Genomic DNA, 21,622 nt, shown 5'->3' with positions numbered 1-21,622 from the left:
TTAAAATCATGTTCATGAAAGGGACTATGCACTCACCTGATACGGTGGTGACTCGGTACTTGGACAACACTTCGTTACTCTTAAAACAATTTCCCTCGACAAAACCTAGTATCATTACCACTAGGGTTTAGTTCAGTATTTACCGAGACTAATTTAATATTCTAGCTATTATTATTATATAAGCGTTAAACAACACTATATAACTCGTAACGATAGCCCAAATAATTATTTTAAGGTCCTAATAATGTTACTATAATTAATTAGAAGCTATATTAAAAATAACGTAGGCGTAACTCACTTACAGCCGGTTTTTCGCAAAACCGCGCTTCGCTGGAGCAGCGTTTCCGAGCCGAAAGACCATTTTTCTCGGGACTTCGGGAGCCTCGGGGCTTCCTTCGGGTGCTAAGGACGCTCCCCAGGCTTTTTTTTTGGGGGGGGGGGGTGTTAGAGAGAGAAAGTGAAGTTGGGAAGGTGTGAAGAATGAGGGAGCTCGGCACCTTTATTTATAGGCTAGAAAACAGATCTACTCATCGAGTAGGTCCTCCTACTCGTCGAGTCCATGCCAGGTGTCACCCTCTGGTGGCTTGCCTTGGGGAGAAAGCCTTGGCCCTTATTCAGCCACGTCACCCCTTTTGCAACAGCATCTTGCCGACTTCTAAACCTCGTAACTTTTGCATACGAGCTCTGTTTTCGACGTTCTTTTTTTCCACGCGTAGGTAAAAACAAGATCTACAACTTTAATTTAGACTCCGTCGGCTAATTCTCGATCGATCTTAAATTTAACAGTAGGAGGAGTTTAGATTGTTAAATGACCGCGAAGAATTCGTAATTCCTTCATACGGACTCCGTTTTCGTCTTTATTTTTACCGTTGAGTTCCTATTAATGAGATATTCAAATCTCATTTAGGCCGCGTAAGCCAAAAACCGCTCGAACTAAAATTCGAGTTTCAGGTCGTGCATTGTTTTTGCCAAATCTTAGAAAATTCATAACTTCCTCATAGGAAGTCAGATTTGGGCGTTCTTTTTTGTATGTTCTCGGTTTAACGCATACTACAACTTTTGTTTAGACCACTAAGGCTAAAAAGTCCTCTATCGTAAATTCACTACTTACGTCTCCTGGTGTCGTGCCGGTTTTGCTGTAAAACTTCGACGGACCATAACTTCTTCGTTGTAACTCGGATTTCGGCGTTCTTTATATGTACAGAACCATTGATACATATTCTACAACTTAGTTAAGATTATTTTTTCTAAATAATTTTTTATCAAAAAGTCGTTTTCGACCCCTATTATCTCTAATTTGACTAGCTCGGATCTACGGGCGTGACACCGTGGCATTGGATGTAAGACCATGTGGGGTAGCCCATGGCAGTCCTAGGTGAAGACCATGTGGGGTAGCCCATGGTATTGGATGTAAGACCATGTGGGGTAGCCCATGGCAGTTCTAGGTAAAGACCATGTGGGGTAGCCCATGACATTCTTGCTAGTTCATAATTGCATGGTTTTGTGGTTTGTGTATAACTTTAATAGCTAACAGGATATGTGTATGTGGATTGTGTATGGTATGATCTGGGGGAACTCACTAAGCATTTCACTTACAAGTTGTTGATTTGTTTCAGGTACTTATGAGCCTAAGGGCAAGAGCAAGGCGTGATGGCGTGACGTGCACTCTATCTCTCTTTTACTGGTGTGTTTGGGACACTCTAATGTTTTAAAAGTAAAATAATGATGTAATGAATGTGGAATCGAAAACAGAGGTTTTGAGGATTTATGGTTCTGATAAATGGTTTTGATTAATTAAAAATTAAAAATTTTCTGTAAAAAAATCGTTACATTACCCTTAACACAACATGAACCAAAACTGAGGCTCAACCCCAAAACCAAAAAGGCCCAAAACTATAAGATCCATAAAGGCCCACTAATGGCCCAATTTTCCAAATTGGGCCCAACCCCATATGGGCCTTATCCTAAAGCCTAATAATTCCTTAGCCAACAACAAATCCCAGTTGGCCGAAAAGCCCCAAAGCAACAAAGTGGTCCAAGGATGCGAAGCCCAAAACACAACAAACCCACAATCCATATGGACGACAAACGCGGGGCATAGCTCAGCTACGTTGGGTGTACTCGATGAATTCCGGATCTCGACCAAAAGAAGGTATGTTGGGCGTACCATCAGTTACGAGGGGGGTAACCATGACTTTTCCAAAACTCAAAACACGTCTTAATCCTTTAAGTACTCGCATCAAAACCTCATAAGACCTTCAACCAACTTAATCCATTAAGACCCAACTTAATCCAACTAGAACATGCATGGACCATTCTTAAACATCAAGCAAGCATTTTTATGAACTAGAAACACCAAAAGAGGCAAGATCTATCACTCCAAGCTCCTGGAGTGGCTCAAACTCACAAGGAGAACTTAATACACCATAAAAACCCTTAATCTTGCCCTAAACTTAAACTAGCACAATAAGAAGTCAAGATGAGAACTTTTTACCTCCTGAAGCTTCCCAAAAGTGTGAAGATTATGGATCTACAATCCCAAGGCTACACCAAACTTGATCACCAAGATCCAGTTTCTTGAAATAACACTACGGACCTTCAAAATCACCTCCAAGCTCAAGAATGCACCAACAAAGAGGAGTAGGGTTTGAAAATAGGAATCAAAGACAAAGGAGGTTGAGAAATGAAAAAGCCTTGAGCTCATAAAGATGTTTAAATAGTGCCCAAACCGTAAAAATTAGGGTTTGGCACTATGACCATTACGTTCGGCTTACCCACAGCTTATGTTGGGAGTACTCACCCAGGTACGTGCCTTAAGCATGCACGTATGTGACTGAAACGCAAACCTTTTCCATTAAGGGTCATTTCTGCCAAAATCTTCAAAATGCCATAACTTCCTCATCTTAGGTCCATTTCCAACGAACCTTATATCTACGAAAAGGTGGCGAGAAGCCCTACGCTTCTAATAACACACCCAAGCCTTAAAACCTCCCTCACAAAACCTAAAATCCATAAAAGACCGAGTTATCAAATTACGATTATACCATGGGCCTCCAAAGACACCATCCAGCACTTGGATCACTTAAACCCTTAATACCCACATCCGAAAAGAGCCAAATTCCTTCTTCTCCAAGGCCCTAAGCCTCATGACGACTGATGGTTGGGCCGCAGCCCCGAACAAAGAAGCAAATCTGAAACCGAGTGTTACAACTTTCATATAATGATGTTCTACAAATATAATCACAGTTAACCTAATGAATCAAGTCAACTGTAACAACAATAATGAAGAAGAAACAAAACAAAATGAATCATAAAGAAAAAGAAGGTTCTAAAAAGATATTGTAAACACGATTCCATATTAAGATGATTCATACTACCAATAAAAAGAATGCAGGGGAGAAGAAAATGAAACATGATGGATGATGGAAGCCTGCATCAGCATGGACGTCGAAACAGAGGCCGAAGAAAGAATTTTTTTTTTTTTTTTTTTTTTTATTGTGTGTGTGCATAGTTATGATACATGATCTTATATAGGTAGATTGGTAAATTGTATGTTGTTATCTTTATCAATGATTATCTTCTCTCAAAATTTCCCTAATTTGAAAGGAAGATTAGAAGGAAGATTATCCTATAATTCATTTCTTTTATTTTCAAAACATTTCAAAGAAAAAAAAACTTAGGAACACGATGACTTATTCTTTCTCTCCGATTCCCTCTCCACTTCCCTAGTGAAACGACATCGGGAACAAGGGTGTATATTAAAATATGTAAAATAATCATATAATTTCATGTTGAATAACATTTCACGAATTTACTTTAAGTGTGCAAAATTCATACAACGCAATATGAATTTTATACTTTTAAAAGATGGTTATTTGGTTTAACAACAATCATTTTGATCATTAACTGGACAACCCTTAATTTGTTCCACTCAGGAGCATTTCTAATCACCTTATTAACGTGATTTGTTTTACATGTCCAAAATGTGGCAAAAGAGGAAGGGTTTAAGTGTGGTTTTTCAGAAAATATTAGGGTTATTGTCATCTCATATTTGCTCCAAAAAGCTCATAGTAATCATAGGCGTCAAAAGGAATCGCAGGTATTTGATTTTACATACGACGCATTTTGGCACAACACAGCTGCCTGGTATCGACAGAAGAACGCGATTTTATCTACTCCAGTGTCATCTCCAGCCGCGAGCTAAACCATCGTCACTGCCATGTTTTCTACATTCTAATGGCGGCGATAACCGTTAGACGTAATGTGTTTCTGTTGCCTATTAAACCACTTTTCTTGTTACAGGTACGCTTCATTATCTACGCCTCGTTTATCGAACATATTCATCTGGATATTTCGTCGAACGCATTATCCGCTGTTTTAATATATCTTTTGCTGCAGGGGTTGTTCCATAAATTCGTCGAACTTGATGATTCTAAACCTCGACTACTTAGCGAAGATGATTATTTGATCTTCAAACCAGGTGTGCCATGAATAAGTCTGAAACTTCATTTAGTAGCATTCGAGATTTCTATCTTATACTTAGGTTTTTAATCACATATCGTTGCTGATTCATAGCTCATGAGTGGATAATGCTGCAGGTGAAATCAACGTTTCAAAATGGAAAAAGTTGGATTCAAGGTCCTTGGGGATAACTCGAACAATACCCCCATCCCCTTTTGCTGTCCTGCAGATTCTTCGTACCAGAGGTTACATTTATTTTATGCATTATATATGCCTTACTTTCTTGTCGTTAGTAGTATATGAAAGATTTACTCTATTTTTACAGGGTTTGAAGCCTACTTAGTTGGAGGATGTGTGAGAGATTTGCTTCTAAACAGGACACCAAAAGATTTCGATGTCATCACTACTGCTCATCTGGAACAGGTTTTTCTTTCTTTAAACTACCATGAATTGTGATTTTTACATGGTTCCAAGCTTTTAATGTTATTATCACTAATCCCTAAGTATGTATGTACTACACTTTCAGATTAGCAAGCAGTTTCATAACTGTGAAGTTGTGGGGAAACGGTTTCCTGTATGTAGGGTGTATATAAAAGGCTCCATTGTTGAGGCAAGTTGGTGGATTCCTGTTAACTGATCTTTTCATGTTCCTTTACGTTTTTTTTCTCACAATTCACATTATGTAATCATATGCTCTTTACTAGGTTTCTAGTTTTGATACTTTGGCCAAGGAGACAGAAGGAAAAGAAAAGTTTCTCATCTCCCAAATGCCTAGAGGCTGTGATAAGCTGGATCTTCTTCGTTGGAAGAACTCAATGCATCGAGACTTTACCATTAACAGGTATTTTCTGCTGCTTTGATGTTTCAATTAAGCACTCCATGTTTCCTATGAATTGAATTTTGATCATGAAATTGTGGAAGCAGCTTGTTCTTTGACCCTTTTATTCACACAATCTATGATTACAATGATGGAATGAAGGATCTATTGGAACTAAAGGTTAGATATAATATAATCATCTTGCATTTATAATATATGATTCAAATGGTTTAATTCTCTTGTTTGAATTGGTAAGATTTATTTGTGATTTGATTTCAGCTACGGACATTAGTACCTGCCCAACTGTCATTCACAGAGGACTCTGGTTAGTGTATTTCCCTTTAAGCCATACATTTTGTCAAATATGAAACTATGATAAATCTTTATTTTTTTTTATTAAACTTATAGTAGAACTTACTTGTGTTCTTACATTCAGCAAGAATACTTCGAGGTGTAAGAATTGCTGCTCGTTTGGGATTATCATTGTCAAAGGAAATCAAAAGTGCAATTTTTAAACAAACATCATCAATTACAAGATTAGGACAGGTGCTATTTTGAACTTCATGAGTGTTGATTTGGTATAATAATTGTTTTATATTTACCTTTTTAGTCTAATGTTTCTTTATTCAGTCCAGGACAATGATGGAGATAAATTATATGCTATCATTTGGAGCTGCTGAATCTTCATTCTCCTTGCTTCATAAATACCATCTTCTTGAGATTTTACTACCATTTCAGGTTAGTGTTGAATCAGTGCTTCTGCATTATTATTTATTATTATTTATAATAACAACTAAAAGGAAACTACTGGTTTTTGCTATTGAAAATTTCAGGCAGCATACATTTCTCAACAAGCAACTAGGTTTGACCAAAGTTCCATGATGTTAATGGTATGCCAAGTCACTATCTTTTTATTTTTTGGCAACAACAAAATATAAATCTTTCATCTTTATATATATATTTTTTATATTTTTACAGAAACTGTTGTCTCATTTGGATAAGTTGGTTTCTTGTGATCGGCCTTCTGGAAGTCCCTTATGGTGAGTGGTTTCTTAATTTGTACATATGAAAAATCAAAAACAGTTTTGTTTAAATAAACATTTTTTTTTAATATTTTTGAAACAGGATTGGAATTTTAGCGATCCACCTGGCACTAGTAAACAACCCCCAACACCCTTTTGTTATCTTGACTTTTGCATCTGTTCTCTATCACCAAAGTTGGAAAGATGGTCTTAAGTTTGCAAGGAAATATGGTCAACCACCGGTCAACTTTGATCCAGAATCTTTAGACACATATGATGAGTTCATTTCTGATGATGAAATTGCCACAAAAGTAAACCAATTAGCAATTATGGTTGTAGATTCTGTTGATGTTTTGATGGAAACAAATTGCCTAAACCATGCAATGGAAAATTTCCCTGGTTCTCCTTCTCCTTCTCCATGCTCTGGTTTTGTATGTGACTATTGTTAATCTAATTTGTTTCATGTTTTTGTTGATTATTTATTTTTCTGATTATTTTTTCTTTTGTTTTAGGTATTTATATCCAAGAACATGGGTTATAGTGCTCAACAACTTTTTCATGTTCTTTCCCATAAAGTGGAAGCCTACAATGAGGGAAGAACTTCTTTTGAGATAAACTTTGATCTTCTTAAAAAAGGGTATTCCCTAGAGACCAGGTTTGCTCTTGGGAAGATCATTTTGAATACATTGGGGTGTGGAATTGGTCAAACTGGGGTCAACTCTTCTAGTCTGGAAAATGAACGTTTTGTGAACAAAAAACATGATATAAAACAACCACCACTATCATTTAATTTTAATTTACAACAAGAAATTGTCACCAAAAGTCCAAAAATGATTACAAAACTTAGTAGTATTATGCAAGATAAATCCAAAGGGGTATTTTCAAAGCATAAGGAAGTAGTTAGCATTTCTTCTGATCCAAAGAACAAGGTATTGTATTACTATTATGTAACTTTTTAAAAAAATATATAAAAATTCACATCAAGAAAAAAAGTTGGTTTGACTTTGACTTTGACATACGTCTTTTTTATTTGGTAATAAATTGCAGGATTTAATGACAAATAAGAAAGAAATTGGAACTGATAAGTCATCCATGGAAGAACAGGAACTTATTTGCATGGTGGAAAGTTCAATTGATAATGATAAGTTAGAATCTCAAAATCATGAAGAGAGAAATAGAAAAGTCAAAGTAAACCAGTCAAACCAAAATGGAACAACAATGTTAGTGGAAAGAAGAGTAGAGAATGATGAAACTGGAATTAGTTCACTTTTAAGGTCTGTTCAAACTAATTTCAACATGGCAATTAAAGAAGCAAGAGATTCAATTCCTGAAATGAGAAAACTAAATCGGTTTCTTGAGAGTTTTGTGGATGAACAAGTGGAAAGAAAGAAGGAAAAGATTGAGAGTTTTCAAGAAAAAAGTATACAATTAGAATCTGCAGCATCTAGTTTAGTAAACAAAAGTAAGGAATTAGAATCATGTAGTTTTGTAGCATCTGCTAGTGTTACACCCGAAATACATGTGCAACACCTTGACCTTGATGAAAAAGTCAACAAGACTAGTCAACATAAGAAAATCACAAAGGTGAAGGGAGAAAGAAAGAAGCAAAGGGTTTGTTCTTATTGTAAGGAAGTAGGCCACAACAAAACCGGATGTCCTAAAAGAAAGGTAAATAAATAAATACATTGAACAAATTTACCATTTCTTGAAAAATTTGAGAAAACAATTCAACATGAAAAATAAATACATTGTCTTGTCAGGCTGACACAGATTCAAGATGAAGTAAATGGATTATTCAAGTTTGCTCAAATCTTTTCCACTTGTTGATTGATGTCTATAAGCTAAATATTTTATAATGGAAATTTCCAAGAGTTATTTTCCTTCAAGTTTTGAGACACAATTTGTTAGAGTGTTCAACTTTTTAGACAACAATATAGAAGAGTATATTTACATGTACAAGAATTTTGGATAAAAATCATAATTTCCAATTTTGGCCAATATTGCTTGTGATTTACCAACTGTTCAAAGCTTTTATGGTAGCTTTGAAATCTTCTTTTTTTGTTAGTGACATGATTATAGCAAAAGATAAGCAAAATATTAGAGAGATCTGCATACAGTTAGTTACACAAAAGACACAATTCTCTTATGGATTGATGCACGGACACGTCTTTCAATTTTTGCATATTTAAGAATGCCTTTTGTAGTTTTGTACATTCGTCCTCTTCTTCTATAATGTTCCCAACCTCTTGTAGATGGGCGATGAGTGCTTTGGAAAAAACTTCGAACCTGATGTGTATGTATTTTGATGCGTGTCATCTATAACTAGTAGGAGAACAATAACGTTTTTCAATGTCCCATTAGAAGCCCAAAGAAAATAGAAACTTAGAAGATGACGTTTTATAAAAATATCCAATACGTAAACTTAGAAGATGACGTTTTATAAGAAGTAGGCGATTTAAAAAAAAGTAAAAATGTATTTTTCGTATTTGTGGAAGTTTATTTTACACATAAACGTAAGAGTTCATACTAGAGTCCTATAACTAATAATAGTTCATACGTTTTGGTGAAAAGAAAACGGACAAAAAGATGTGGCGTTAATAATTAGTTTTACTGATAGCTAAAATAAATCTTTTAAAAACTGCGATCTACATCTATATATTTTGTGCTCATAACTTTAGTATACATGACTTATTGGAATCTATTGAGGAGCTCCGTAGCTCTGGTGCAAAAAAAAAAACCCAAATATATCAAACACAAATGGTATAAACATGAGTTGTTTTTCATACATATTTTTTTTTCGTGTTTTGTCATTTTGTATGATGCAACTTTTAAAGCAATTCGACTCATAATGAAACAACACTATTTAAGCCCACTAAAAGAGAAACATTTGTTAGATCCATACATACATGTTTCCCTTTTACGCATCTAAAACCAAAATGTCAAAAGTGTTGACCTTCTTTTCGATGAGTAATCAATAAGTTTACTTATTTCTTAGCGGAAACCTCAATGCGATTAAATGCTTAAAAAACCTCTTTAACTATATCGTATCAATATTTGAAATTCGAGAGCTCTCTACAACATATTATATGCTCCTCAATGGAGTCCAATTATGTTTTCGACAAACTGGAGATATCTCATCAACCAGAAATAATGGAATCAAGACAATAATGAAATATACTGGCTAAGACCATCTTTATGAATTGCCAAAAGAGAAATATGAGCTTTTGGTGTTTTTAGACACTTTCATGTTTTGAACAATTTTATTAAATAAGACACTCACCAGTCACTGATGCATGTTGGGTTTTAAGCATGACAATAATTTTTTTTTAATCTTTTATAATATTTGCCTGGCGGAGTATATGTAGGGTCAGGAGGGGTTGTGGCCCCCTCCTGATATTTGGATCACAAATAGCAAATATGACTTTAGAAAATTTAGTATAGGCCTCCTAGTTTCAAATATATGGGCTGTGCCCCCTCCCATAGTCCAATTTCCAAAATCCAAACCAAAAGAGTGAAGCACAAAGTGGAATTGATCGTATCTTCCGCCCCCAATCCCCATCGTCGCTCGTTGCCTCACTGGCCGCTCATCGCTGGAGTCTTGACGCGTGCAGCCTGGTCTCACCACTCACCATCTCGCCAAATTGCCAATCGACAATCGCCATTCATCGGAAATAAGTTGTCACAGTGTCATTAGAAACCAATCAAATGAGGTATGTTAGGTCATTCTTTCTTCTCTTCCGGTTCAACGGTTCTCCTGTTCCTGTAGGTTGTAGTCCGGTAGTTCAGTTGTGATTTGGGAATCAATATTCAATAATCAACTCAATAATCAGGTATGTTCCTATACTACCAAGACCCCCAGTAAGTTGAAATTTACGCCATTTCTTAATATATATATATATATATATATATATATATATATATATATATATATATATATATATATATATATATATGCTCCTGTTTTCTCAAGTCTCAATTTCTCGGATTAGATTTAGGACTGCCAAAATCCAAATGCTCATGTTTGTTGACTTGTTGTGATTTGGCCTTTGAGAATCAATAATCAATTCCATGTTGATTGTTTATTGTTACTTTGTTACAGATTTTAGATTAGGACATTAGTTATTGTTTTCACTTTTGATTTTGAACAGTTTTGAGACTTCTATTTGTTACTTCTATTTGTTTTTTTGTTTTTACACTGTTATTTTGATTTCAATGAGTTATTATGTTGTTGCAGATTTCTATGTGTTTTTGGTGTTTATTTGTTGAAAACAATTTGTTTTTTTTTTTTTTTATTTTTATTTTTATGTAAGAACATTAATTTTAGTTTATATTACTTTGAGTTTCTAGAACCAACCCGGTTTCTAGAACCAAATTGTAAAAACAATTTGGTTAGTTTCTAGAACCAATTTTGAGTTTCTAGAACCAACCCCGGTTAGTTTGGTTAGTTTTCATCCGTTTTGCTCTTTAATATTCTTTTTGGTCTAAATTTTAACAATTTCAAAAATAATTAATATAAACCTTCGTAACCTTCTATTTATTTAGAATGTTTTTGGATTTACATTTTATCTAGTTGACATATCAGAACTTATATAAACTTAAAGAAAAACCATTTATAAATAAATGACTTGAAAGTGTCGATATGAAAAAAAATGTCACTTGCATATTCAACAGGTACAATCTTTAATTGATTTTTAATCAAACTGCTTAGCTTTATATTCGAGCATTGATGCCTTTTGGTTGAACTATTTTTTCCCGATTGTGTCATACGATCTTCAAATGGGAAAAGTACGAAAGTATAAATACTAGGATTTGACTCGCAGACCTCCCTTTCGCCCGCCCTTCAATGACCTCCCGACCAATAACGCCGCCGTGGCAACTGCCCCCTTCTTGACGTTTCCATGGCGGGGATATCCGTTAAACGCCATACCCTTCTTTCTCGCTTCAAAATCCTTCTTCCATCACAGGTTTCTCTCCCTATCTGTAACATTAACCTTTTGTATTTTTTTAAGCATTTCATCGAACATTTGGTGAGCAACGTATTTGCAACTTTTTAACTGCAGTGTCTTTACCATAAATACGCTGAAGTTGGAAATAAACCTCGACCTCGTAGCGACAAGGGCTCGGATTTTGAACCAGGTATGTTAGGTCTCTGTATATGCGACAAAGAAATTGTCAAATGGATACCTCATCACTTGAATTTTTTGAAGCAATTTGTTTGTATTGCATTTGGTATGATCAGATGCTTAAGTTTTGTATAATAGAGCTACACTTTGATTTTTTGCATGTCCAACCTATATGTTCCTAGCAACGTTTATGTTGAGTTTTCTGCAATGTTAATTGTTAACATCAGCATTGTGCTGTTCGCCTGTTCGTATGACTCTTTATGAATTTAACAAAATGTTTATCGGGAAGGACATCCAAATCAAAGTGTAGCTCCTTCTGCGAACTGAGGGAGCATATCATGTTTCTAACCTAAAATTAAAACGGATTATCCAAGCTTGTAATTGTCTTCCTGGGTTCATTCCCATTTGCAATTCGTGAAATAGAGTTGAAGTACTTGATGATATTTGTCAGGCGAAATCAATATTTCTAAATGGAAAAAGATGGATTCCAGATCATTAGGGATAAACCGAACAATGGTCCCCTCGGCTCCCTATACTCTTCTAAAGATTCTCCAAACCCAAGGTTACTTCTGTTCATGTTACATTTACTTTATATAGAGCATTTTTCCACCTTTCATTTATAGGTAATATGGGTGTAGGATATTTTTGTAATTCAGTAGGGGGTTATGACTTATGAGAATGCATTTCCCCCCAAAAAGCAATACTTATTAGTTATTATGGTTTTGGACATAACCAGATCTAATGTTCTATCATTCTTTCTGTGTTCTATGATAATTATCACACCAATGATTCTCTTTACTTCATATGCTTCAAGCTAAAAAAAGTTGTATTTGTTTACAGGATTTGAAGCCTACTTGGTTGGTGGTTGTGTGAGAGATTTACTTCTAAATAGAACACCAAAAGATTTTGATGTTATCACTACAGCTGATCTTAATCAGGTTTCCTTCATTGAAACTACTCCATTCATATGCCATTTACATGTCTATGTAATCATGATCCATAGTAGTTGTATCATGTATGTATGTTGTATGTTGTATGTTGATTTAATAGTTAAGTACATTGCTATTTTTGCAGATTAAGAAGCAGTTTCATCGATGTCATATTGTGGGGCGCAGATTTCCTATATGTATGGTGCATATAAAGGGTTCAATTATTGAGGTGCCTTTTTATATTCAAATTAGCTTTCTGTTTAATGTTATCAAATTATGTATTTTGTATGTTTTATAATACCAGGTATCCAGTTTCAAGACTTTGGCAAAACATTCTGAAGATAAAGAAAAATTTCTTGTATCTCACATGCCTAGAAACTGTGACAAATCAGACCTTAAACTTTGGAAAAACTCCATGCATCGTGACTTCACTGTTAACAGGTATTCTTTGCAACTCTTGTGTATGATTTTGGTTCATTTATGTTTAATTTTTCTTTGATTTTGTTGAAGCAGCTTGTTCTTTGACCCTCTTATGCACAAGATCTATGATTACTCCAATGGAATGAAAGATTTATTGGAGCTAAAAGTAAGACACAACACAACACAACACAATCATTTGTATTTGCTCACATTGTTTTCATTGAATTTGACCAATTCAAGTTTGTTGTTATTCACTTATTTGTGATGTGATTTCAGCTAAGAACATTAGTACCTGCTAATTTGTCATTCACAGAGGACTGTGGTAAGTTCATTTCATCACTCTTCTAATCATATATTTCCATTTATCAAGAAATTTTATAGTTGCAAATTTTAGTTTCTGTTTTAATCTTGATGAACTAATCATGGATTTGTATAATTATATTCAGCAAGAATACTTAGGGGATTGAGAATTGCAGCTCGTCTTGGGTTATCATTTTCAAAGGATATTGAGTCAGCAATTCATAAACATGTTTCATCCTTATTGGATTTAAGCCAGGTATTTTTTTTTAAAAAAAAAATATATGTTATTACAATTATTTTATGTTGTGATATAAGCTTGTTTATTCAGACCAGGATCATGATGGAGATTGATTATATGCTGTCATATGGAGCTGCAGAATCTTCAATCCGTCTGCTTCACAAATATCACATTCTTGAGATTTTGTTCCCATTTCAGGTAATAATTCAACAACATTGTAATATTTGCATTCTTGTTATGATTCATGAAAGAATATAGTTAAAGTTTTTCAAAATGTTGGATTGAATTTGTAGGCTGCATATATTTCTAGACAGACTTCTGGATCTGAGCAATGTAGCATGATGTTAATGGTATTTAAAACATTTCCATCTACATGTGTATTGTTATTAACTTATTATGAGTTATGACTTTCTTTCTACTTTGGGTAATAATTTGTCAAATGTAATTTGTTTTTTCAGAAGATGTTTTCGCATATGGATAAACTTTTTAGCTGTGATCATCCATGTACCTATCGATTATGGTAAGTTAGTTAATGTATTTGAATTGAAGCTACTACTTATATCAGTTAGTTACAATCATTGTACATTTGAAGCTGTGTAAATGTTATTGATTTGAGTTTTTGACACAGGATTGGAGTTTTGGCGTTTCATGAAGCACTTGTAAAAAAACCACAAGATTCTTTAGTAGTCTTGACTTTGGCTTCTGTTTTATATCATCAAGAATGGACAGCTGGTGTTGAGTTTGTAAGGCAATGTAGTCCATCACCAGTTAGTTTTAAACCCGAAATTTCAGAATCAGAATCATCTGACTTGATATCTGATGAAGATGAACTTTCTGAAAAAGTGAGCCAATTAGCATTGAATGTGTTGGATTCGATTAATGATTTGGTGAAAGATACAGATAGGATGCAGAAAACAAAGTCAAAACTCCCTCGTCTAGTAAGTCAATCTTATTGGTTTGTATTTGAAATTTTGAATGACATTGATTTAATTAGGTAGATGTTTGTTGCTATTTTTTTTGCAGGTATTCATATCCAAGAACTCAGGACATGGTGCTGCACAACTTTTTAATGTTGTTGCACATAATGTGGAGAATTACAATAAAGGAAGAAGTTGTTTTGAGATGGAGTATGGGTTACTTGGAAAGGGTGATGTTTCAGAAACTAGATTTGCCCTAGGAAAGATCATCTTGAATACTTTGGGGTGTAGGGTTGATGATGAAGAAGATGAAAACAAACAGTTTATAGAAGAATCTGATTCAAGATTATGGCTACTTAATGATGCCCATTTGAAGCAGAAATGGAGCACTAGAAAGAAGCAAAATATACTAGTTACAGAGGTGAAAAAGATTAATAAAGATGAACAAGTTATTGCAGTGGAGAAGGCAGAAGAGATGAACACATTTGAATCCAGAATCCAGAAACTTGAAAGCATATCAGTAGGAAATGAAAAGTTCCCATCTGAATTAGAATTAGAAGCTCAAACAGAAACCCTAAAAGTAGATGAGTTAAAGTCAATAACTCAAGAACAAAGCCTTAACAACAAAAGGAAAGGATCATTGTCCATTCTGTCGTCTCTTTTCAAGTGAATCTTAATCTGGAACACCTTCACCTTTGCTTCTTCCATATCTTGTTTGCAATTAAACTCAGATAACATTTTGGGGCTGTTTGAGATGCCTCTTACTGGGCCTGATAAGAGGCCTGGTCAGACTCAGTCAGATTCAGATTGTCTGTACCACAATTAGAAGCCTCTGATTGGTCATGTTTTTCTCTGATATGTCTCTTTCTGGGTCTAATAAGAGGTTGAGTCTGACTCAATCAACAACTATAATATCATACAACTCCTTTGTCATATTTCATTTTTAGGCTATTAATGACATGTTCACTAAATGAAACCAATAATAGTGACTAGTGTAGTATGTTGATGATGAGGTAGGTGTACTGTTTTTAATTCATAAAAAATTACAGTGTTTGATTTTGACTAATAAATTGTTTTACTTCAATTAGTCAGTCCGATATTATATCTTAGGCTTTCGTTACAAGTCGTTTTTCTTGAGAAATCTTGTAAAATTCCAATTTTTAGTAGTAGTCATGTTAAATTAATGTTTTCTCTTTGGTTATTGGCTAATTGCTAATCGACAAATTTACTGTGGATGTTTCAAGATTCTGCTGAAGTTATATATATCAGGTCTCTTATTTTATTGATATAAACTGATTAAAGGTTGTTGACTTGGTCAACAAGGGAACTTTTTATTATTTTATGTCTTCACGATAGCCAAATAAATTAATAAATTATTCAAGTAAAGATCAAATATCATAATTTTAATCACAAATGTTGAGAAGATGAAATTCTTAAACAAGTAGTCATCTTGAAGAAATTAAATTACATACTCGTTTCTAACTTTAAACGACCAACATTGAACACTCTGTAACAAACTAACAACTTCTAACGATGTCAATGTCCACAAGTTTTATCATATGATCCTTGGTTGTACAGTACAATTTGGTGAAGCACAGTGTGAGTTGTAAAATGACATAAAAGCAACCCCACTGGACATTAGGTGGTTTTCTGACAACCTAATAAATTAAGGCAAGAGATAGGAACTGACCACATACCCTTATTTGTCAGTTAAATTATTTCATATAAAAAACCATGTTATATGTTTTCTATTTATTTAAAGAATTGTTAAATATTACAATAAAAAACAATATAAGTTAATTCATTTATTTATTATCACTATTTCATTTTCACAATACCATCCAATAACATTTTGATGTTTTAACTACTAGGTAGGGATGAATATTTTGGGTTGAGTTTTTTTTGATATGTCAATCTACAACCTGTGTATTATGCAATTTGTATTCAGGTTTATAAATAATTGCATAGGTTGATCCATAACCCATTTATTTTATTAGATTAAAAAGATAAAAAGCGTGTTTATCAAATAAAACACATAATAAAGACTAATATATAACTTCTTTTCGGGTTAGAATTGAGTAAGATATCACAAATATTTATGAGTAAAGTCTAGATTAAGTTTTTTGATCTACCAACCTGCAAGCCGAACACGACATAATTGTCACCTTACAGCGAGGTAGATCTTTTAAGTATATAATATTTTAAGACGAAAAAGATTGAATGTAAAATTGATAGTTTGGATAAGAAAAAAATATATTAATAATGAAATATTAATTTTTTTTATCGATTTTTCAAAGTAGATTATCTTAATAAAAAAAGTTTAATAGCGTTGATCCAAACAAGTGGTCGTTGAAGATTCTTGAACATTTCCTTTTATGTAAAATACTTTGTTGCTCCAAATAAAACACCAAGATCGATTGCATAATCCCTCAGAGATTAAAGATTTAATGTGGATACTGGATAGTCGTTGATCATGATGTAAGTGTTTTATTAAACATGTTAATCATACAAATAGTTTCCATTTTTAATTATTCTTAAAATCTAACATTTTCGTGAAAATTTGAATTTCCAAATTTACTTATTTACTTATCAACAATAATTAGAAGTATATTGGAACTTATCATTTCACAATTTATTTTTCATAAAAAGTTGTATTAAGTATTTTATTCATAGGCATTACATTAACTATTTTTGACAAATTATATGTATAAAACGAAAATTATAATTTTTAATCCTTTGTTTATATATCGTTGAAAGAGAGCTAACATGCGCCCAAACTCCAAGGAGGAGCCGGATTGTAGAAGACAAATTTACCCTTGAAAGTGGGCAAGAGCGCCTCTTTGGCCCTTTCTAATTCTCTCCTCTTCCAAAAAGTGCAAACTCTATCAATTATTATATTACTCTACTAGTTAGGTTTATGTTTTCAAAAATAAAATCGGTGTTAAATAGAAACAAATTAAACTAAATTATAATCACTTTTAAAAAAAACTATAAATACTAACTACTAATTGACAAAAAAAATTTACATATCATGTAAACAATATTATATGAATATTTAGAGTTTATTATTGCTTACTTAATTAACGTGTACTCAAAGTAATTTTATTAAAATATATTTTCTCCTTTAATAGTTACCATCTTTTGTCAATGTATAATGATTTCCTTCTTTATCAGATTTCATAATTTAGTTTTGAATATAAAGAAACCTATTTTTATGTTTCAGTTTTATCATATATTTTTAACTTTTTAGATAAAATCAATGCTTTGTAAGTTACTATATAAAATAGCAAATAATTAATTTATAATTTTATAACAAGAAGTGATTATTACAATTTTGTTAAAGATAACTAATAACAAATAATAGAAATATTACCTCACTTAATTTTTAACATAAATTTGAAAGATTATTGTTAATTTACCAACATATCATTTTAATTTAAAGTCCAAATAAAACCCTTAACTTCGATAAAGAAACGAGACACCGATATTTATTTCTCGGTCTTGCACATATATATTTTGTATGTGAAAATAATAGATATTTAATATAACTTAAACAAAATTATTTTTTAAATAGGATATTACATAATGCATAAAATGTTACTTTTTATACAAATAATTATGAGAAGTTAAATTGTCTCTTCTACCTTTTATGCCTACAAACATTTCTACCAATTAAAATTATGGTAAGTGTCGTCATTTCATATTTTTTTTAACTATCTAACTAAAAGTATATTAGAAATATATCAAATAAAATCAAATTGAATGGTGGAAAGATGACACATATCATAATTTTAATAGGTAAGAATATTTATAAAAATAAAAGGTAGAAAACTATTTAATTTCTTAAAAATTATTTCTGTTATTTGGAAATAAGCGAAATAGGAAATAATACATATTACTATTTTTATGATCTCAATCATTTATTACGCATTCTTTATGAGCAATATTCGTAGAAACGCGTACATGACACGTGTCAAAAACCTCAAAGGTGACCGTTGCTGTACAAAGACCCTTAAAAAGCGCCACCCTTTTTTCCAGATTAAAAAATAACTATTTCAGATCAGAATACAGATTTTGATGAAATATACACATGACTATAAAGCATAATAAACTTGAACTTAGCAAGTTTTACTCTGGAAAAAGTAAATTCATACAATTCCTATTACGCAAGCCGAATATTGTAATGAGATTGATTATCTTAAATCCAACGGACAGATTTTCTAGCCGTTGATTTCAAATATAATGGCCACCTTCATACACACTTCTATTCACTTCTTCTGATTTCATCTTCTTATCATCTTCTGTAGATTTCATTGCCGTTTTCTGAACTAAATGCGATTGGTTTGCTTGCATTCGTAGATTCTTTGATTTGTGGGTTTCTTGATATTCAAGATATTTCATCACAGAGATTTTCAAAGTTGGGTTTTTGATTCTTCATCAATGGAGATTAATTCTGTTGAGAACAATCCAGCTTTGATGAAACCCGCAAATAAGCAAGGTATCTTTTAGCGCCATTGACTTAAGTTAGATCCATATTTTGCGGCACCTTCATTACTTCAATGTTTGAATCTTGAAATCTGCAGATTTGAATACGAATCTGAGTATTTAAATCCGAGCTTGTTTACAATATCTGGGTTCTTGTTTGATTTTTATTTCCATTATGTTTCTTGGGGGTATATAGGTAAAAAAGACGTTATGGGTGGCGGAAAGTTCGGTACGGAAGTTGTACATAACCGGAGAGTATTGGGTGTGATTAATCAGAATTTGGGAGGTGCCGGCGGCGGCGCCGGCGGATGTCGAGGAGGAGCTCAACCTCATCCTTGTGTTGCTAACAAGAGAGCTTCATCGCAGTATGTTTATTACTATATTTTATATTTATTTATTTGTTTATTCATTGATAGTGTAAGACATTCAAGTTGAGTTTCGCATTCAATCCTATTAACTTCAAATTAAAAGTTTACTTTGATCTTTTTAGTTTCTGGCATAAAAACGTTTTCCAGTAATGAGAATTTTATTAAAAGCTAGATTATATTTACTAAAAAGATTATCTAAGAAACTTGGTCTGATAAATCATTCAAATTGACTCTTTAAGTCAAAATTGGATTTTAATTCGGAATAATGTTTATGATCTTTTTACATTATGGACTAACAATTTGATCTGATTTTTTTTCTAAAATAAGGAAACTTGCTGCAAATATTGCCAACAAGAAACAGTGTTTCCCTGAGGTACAATTCATCTCATTCTAAATTCTACAAACCATGTCGACGTTTCACTACTTAGTTAAAGATTTTGACTCTTAATTCAATCAATTTACCAGGAGATTAAGTCAAATCCCTCAAATGACGACTTTGGTGTATGGGAAGATCAACCTGTGCCAATGTTCTTGGAAACATCAGAAACAACGTCGGATCAAAGAGATCATCATATGGTATTTGTTTTAATTCTATCATTGTGTTTAACTCAAAATTCTTTTGAGGGCGTTAGTTTGACTTTTGCGAAATATGGTAGGAGGAGGTTGAAATGGAGGATATTTTCGAGGAATCAGTAGTCGATATTGACATTTGTGATAATGAAAATGAGCTTGCTGTTGTCGAATATGTTGAAGATCTTTATGCTCATTATAGAAGGATGGAGGTATAAAAACCATGCTCATTACTCATTACTCGACTTTCTGATACTAAAAATGGAAATCATCACTCTCTTTGAATTGATCTTTGAAACAAAATCAAATGTAACTAACTAATTCATGTTGTTTGCAGAATTGTAGCTTGGTGTCACCAGACTATATGACACAACAATTTGACATAAACGAGAAGATGAGAGCTATACTAATTGATTGGCTCGTTGAGGTAACTTTTAAATTTTCAAAATTTTGAATTTTGAACTTGATTAGTCGATTAACTCCCCGATACCCATCAACGATTTTCTATTTCTCTAACAGAATTCAACAAAAATCAAACAGGTACACCACAAGTTTGACCTTCAACATGAGACATTGTTCTTGACAGTCAACCTCATTGACCGATTTTTAGCTAAACAATCTGTGATTAGAAAGAATTTGCAATTAGTTGGTTTGGTCGCCATGCTTTTGGCTTGTAAATACGAAGAAGTTTCAGTCCCTGTTATTGACGATTTGGTTTTCATATCGGATAAAGCTTACTCAAGAAGTCAAATTCTTGAAACGGTACTAAAAAGTCAACATTTTTTCATCCATCTTGATCTTATTTATTGATTGTTGTATCATTAAAACTAATGGTTTTCTTCCCCTTTTGGCGACAGGAAAAGTTAATGTTGAACACGTTAGAATTCAACATGTCGTTGCCAACAGCGTATGTGTTCATGAAAAGATTCTTGAAGGCAGCTCAATCGGATTCAAAACTTGAGCAATTGTCGTTTTTCTTGATTGAGCTTTGTCTTGTGGAATACGAGATGCTTAAATTCCCACCATCGTTCATGGCTGCAGCTTCGATCTACACAGCTCAATGCAGTCTTTATGGGGTGAATCAGTGGTCCAAGACATGCCAATGGCATACGAACTACACTGAAGATCAACTTCTGTAAGCGATTGATTGAATATTGAAACTTTGTAAAGATTTATGTAATGAGTTTGACTTTCTAATATTGGATTTGGTTTGACTTGTATTTAGGGAATGTTCAAGAATGATTGTGGGGTATCATCAAAAGGCAGGAGTTGGGAGATTGACTGGTGTTTATAGGAAGTACAACACGTCCAAGTTTGGGTATGCAGCAAAAAATGAGTCAGCGAAGATTCATGTATAGGAGATCCATTTTGCTACAGTGACTTGTACCATATGCAATGGAACTAGTATGAAGATGGGCTGTATGACCAGTCCATGTGTGTGCTTTAGGAAATAATTTTAGCAACTTCCTTTGTTGCCCATGGTTTTGGGGGAGGAGGGGGAGGGGGTGGTTTTGTGTGTTGACTATTTGGGGATTCTTGTGATGTTCATATTGAACATATTTTGTTTTACTAATTTGATGTTATGATTTCTTTGTTTATTTTGACAAAAACCAAATGATTATACAAATTGAAGTTATGATTTCTTTGTTCATTTTGTGGATTTTAAGTGATATTCTATGCTTTTGTTAACAAACAATGGACAATTTTAGCTACTTAGACTTCGAATTTGTGCATTTAAATGACTCGTGGTTCAGTGGTTATCAATAAAGTTAAAAACTTCGATAAACATTTTTTAAACAAAATTATCATGCGTTTTTAGACAAAATTAGATAAGATGAAACTTACCCAAAATAAAATATAGAAATCTGTAATAACCCTAAACTAGGGGTGTCAATTTATGACACGACACGAAACGAAATCGGGACGAAATCAAAATTCGAATTCGTTTTCGTGTCTTGTTCGTGTCAAGTAT

General features: G+C 33.3%; 3 protein-coding genes across 4 annotated transcripts; all 3 read left to right on the top strand.

Moving 5' to 3' along the window:
- Positions 1–3,989: 3,989 nt before the first annotated feature.
- LOC145087260 (uncharacterized) lies at positions 3,990–8,298 on the top strand. Its single transcript, XM_079025187.1, has 16 exons — positions 3,990–4,302; positions 4,399–4,480; positions 4,599–4,706; positions 4,787–4,884; positions 4,988–5,071; positions 5,166–5,302; positions 5,386–5,458; positions 5,558–5,603; positions 5,715–5,824; positions 5,909–6,016; positions 6,112–6,168; positions 6,257–6,318; positions 6,404–6,731; positions 6,813–7,229; positions 7,348–7,968; positions 8,061–8,298. The coding sequence occupies exons 1-16, from the start codon at positions 4,237–4,239 to the stop codon at positions 8,079–8,081; spliced, it is 2,418 nt and encodes an 805-aa protein (XP_078881313.1). The 5' UTR covers positions 3,990–4,236; the 3' UTR covers positions 8,082–8,298.
- A 2,696-nt stretch (positions 8,299–10,994) lies between these two features.
- On the top strand, positions 10,995–15,311 carry LOC145087259 (uncharacterized). The gene is made up of 14 exons (XM_079025186.1): positions 10,995–11,264; positions 11,361–11,436; positions 11,875–11,985; positions 12,264–12,361; positions 12,498–12,581; positions 12,657–12,793; positions 12,866–12,938; positions 13,049–13,094; positions 13,219–13,328; positions 13,401–13,508; positions 13,604–13,660; positions 13,769–13,830; positions 13,939–14,248; positions 14,334–15,311. The coding sequence occupies exons 1-14, from the start codon at positions 11,199–11,201 to the stop codon at positions 14,895–14,897; spliced, it is 1,902 nt and encodes a 633-aa protein (XP_078881312.1). The 5' UTR covers positions 10,995–11,198; the 3' UTR covers positions 14,898–15,311.
- Positions 15,312–18,483: 3,172 nt separating this feature from the next.
- Positions 18,484–21,301, top strand: LOC145087258 (G2/mitotic-specific cyclin-2-like). Of its 2 annotated transcripts, none has more exons than XM_079025184.1 (9): positions 18,484–18,725; positions 18,909–19,077; positions 19,408–19,453; positions 19,546–19,656; positions 19,737–19,862; positions 19,988–20,077; positions 20,170–20,412; positions 20,508–20,785; positions 20,876–21,301. In XM_079025184.1, the coding sequence occupies exons 1-9, from the start codon at positions 18,668–18,670 to the stop codon at positions 21,006–21,008; spliced, it is 1,254 nt and encodes a 417-aa protein (XP_078881310.1). In that variant the 5' UTR covers positions 18,484–18,667; the 3' UTR covers positions 21,009–21,301. The 2 variants fall into 2 exon arrangements, with proteins under 2 accessions (XP_078881310.1, XP_078881311.1); XM_079025185.1 differs by having other exon boundaries at positions 18,486–18,725; positions 20,191–20,412.
- The last annotated feature ends 321 nt before the right edge of the window (positions 21,302–21,622 follow it).

Source organism: Lactuca serriola, chromosome 2, assembly GCF_051521515.1.
Source record: "Lactuca serriola cultivar US96UC23 chromosome 2, Lser_US96UC23_V15, whole genome shotgun sequence".
NCBI lineage: Eukaryota > Viridiplantae > Streptophyta > Magnoliopsida > Asterales > Asteraceae > Lactuca > Lactuca serriola.
This window is presented reverse-complemented; position numbering and strand designations above follow the sequence as displayed.

Excerpts from the sequence above, each read along its gene's own strand:
- LOC145087260 (XM_079025187.1), top strand. The coding sequence starts at position 4,237 with ATGGCGGCGATAACCGTTAGACGTAATGTGTTTCTGTTGCCTATTAAA. Across the intron at positions 4,303-4,398 it reads AACCACTTTTCTTGTTACAG|GGGTTGTTCCATAAATTCGT; the intron begins GTACGCTTCATT and ends CTTTTGCTGCAG. Across the intron at positions 6,017-6,111 it reads AGATTTTACTACCATTTCAG|GCAGCATACATTTCTCAACA; the intron begins GTTAGTGTTGAA and ends TGAAAATTTCAG.
- LOC145087259 (XM_079025186.1), top strand. The coding sequence starts at position 11,199 with ATGGCGGGGATATCCGTTAAACGCCATACCCTTCTTTCTCGCTTCAAA. Across the intron at positions 11,437-11,874 it reads GGGCTCGGATTTTGAACCAG|GCGAAATCAATATTTCTAAA; the intron begins GTATGTTAGGTC and ends GATATTTGTCAG. Across the intron at positions 12,582-12,656 it reads TAAAGGGTTCAATTATTGAG|GTATCCAGTTTCAAGACTTT; the intron begins GTGCCTTTTTAT and ends TTATAATACCAG.
- LOC145087258 (XM_079025184.1), top strand. The coding sequence starts at position 18,668 with ATGGAGATTAATTCTGTTGAGAACAATCCAGCTTTGATGAAACCCGCA. Across the intron at positions 19,078-19,407 it reads AACAAGAGAGCTTCATCGCA|GAAACTTGCTGCAAATATTG; the intron begins GTATGTTTATTA and ends TTCTAAAATAAG. Across the intron at positions 19,863-19,987 it reads CTCATTATAGAAGGATGGAG|AATTGTAGCTTGGTGTCACC; the intron begins GTATAAAAACCA and ends TGTTGTTTGCAG.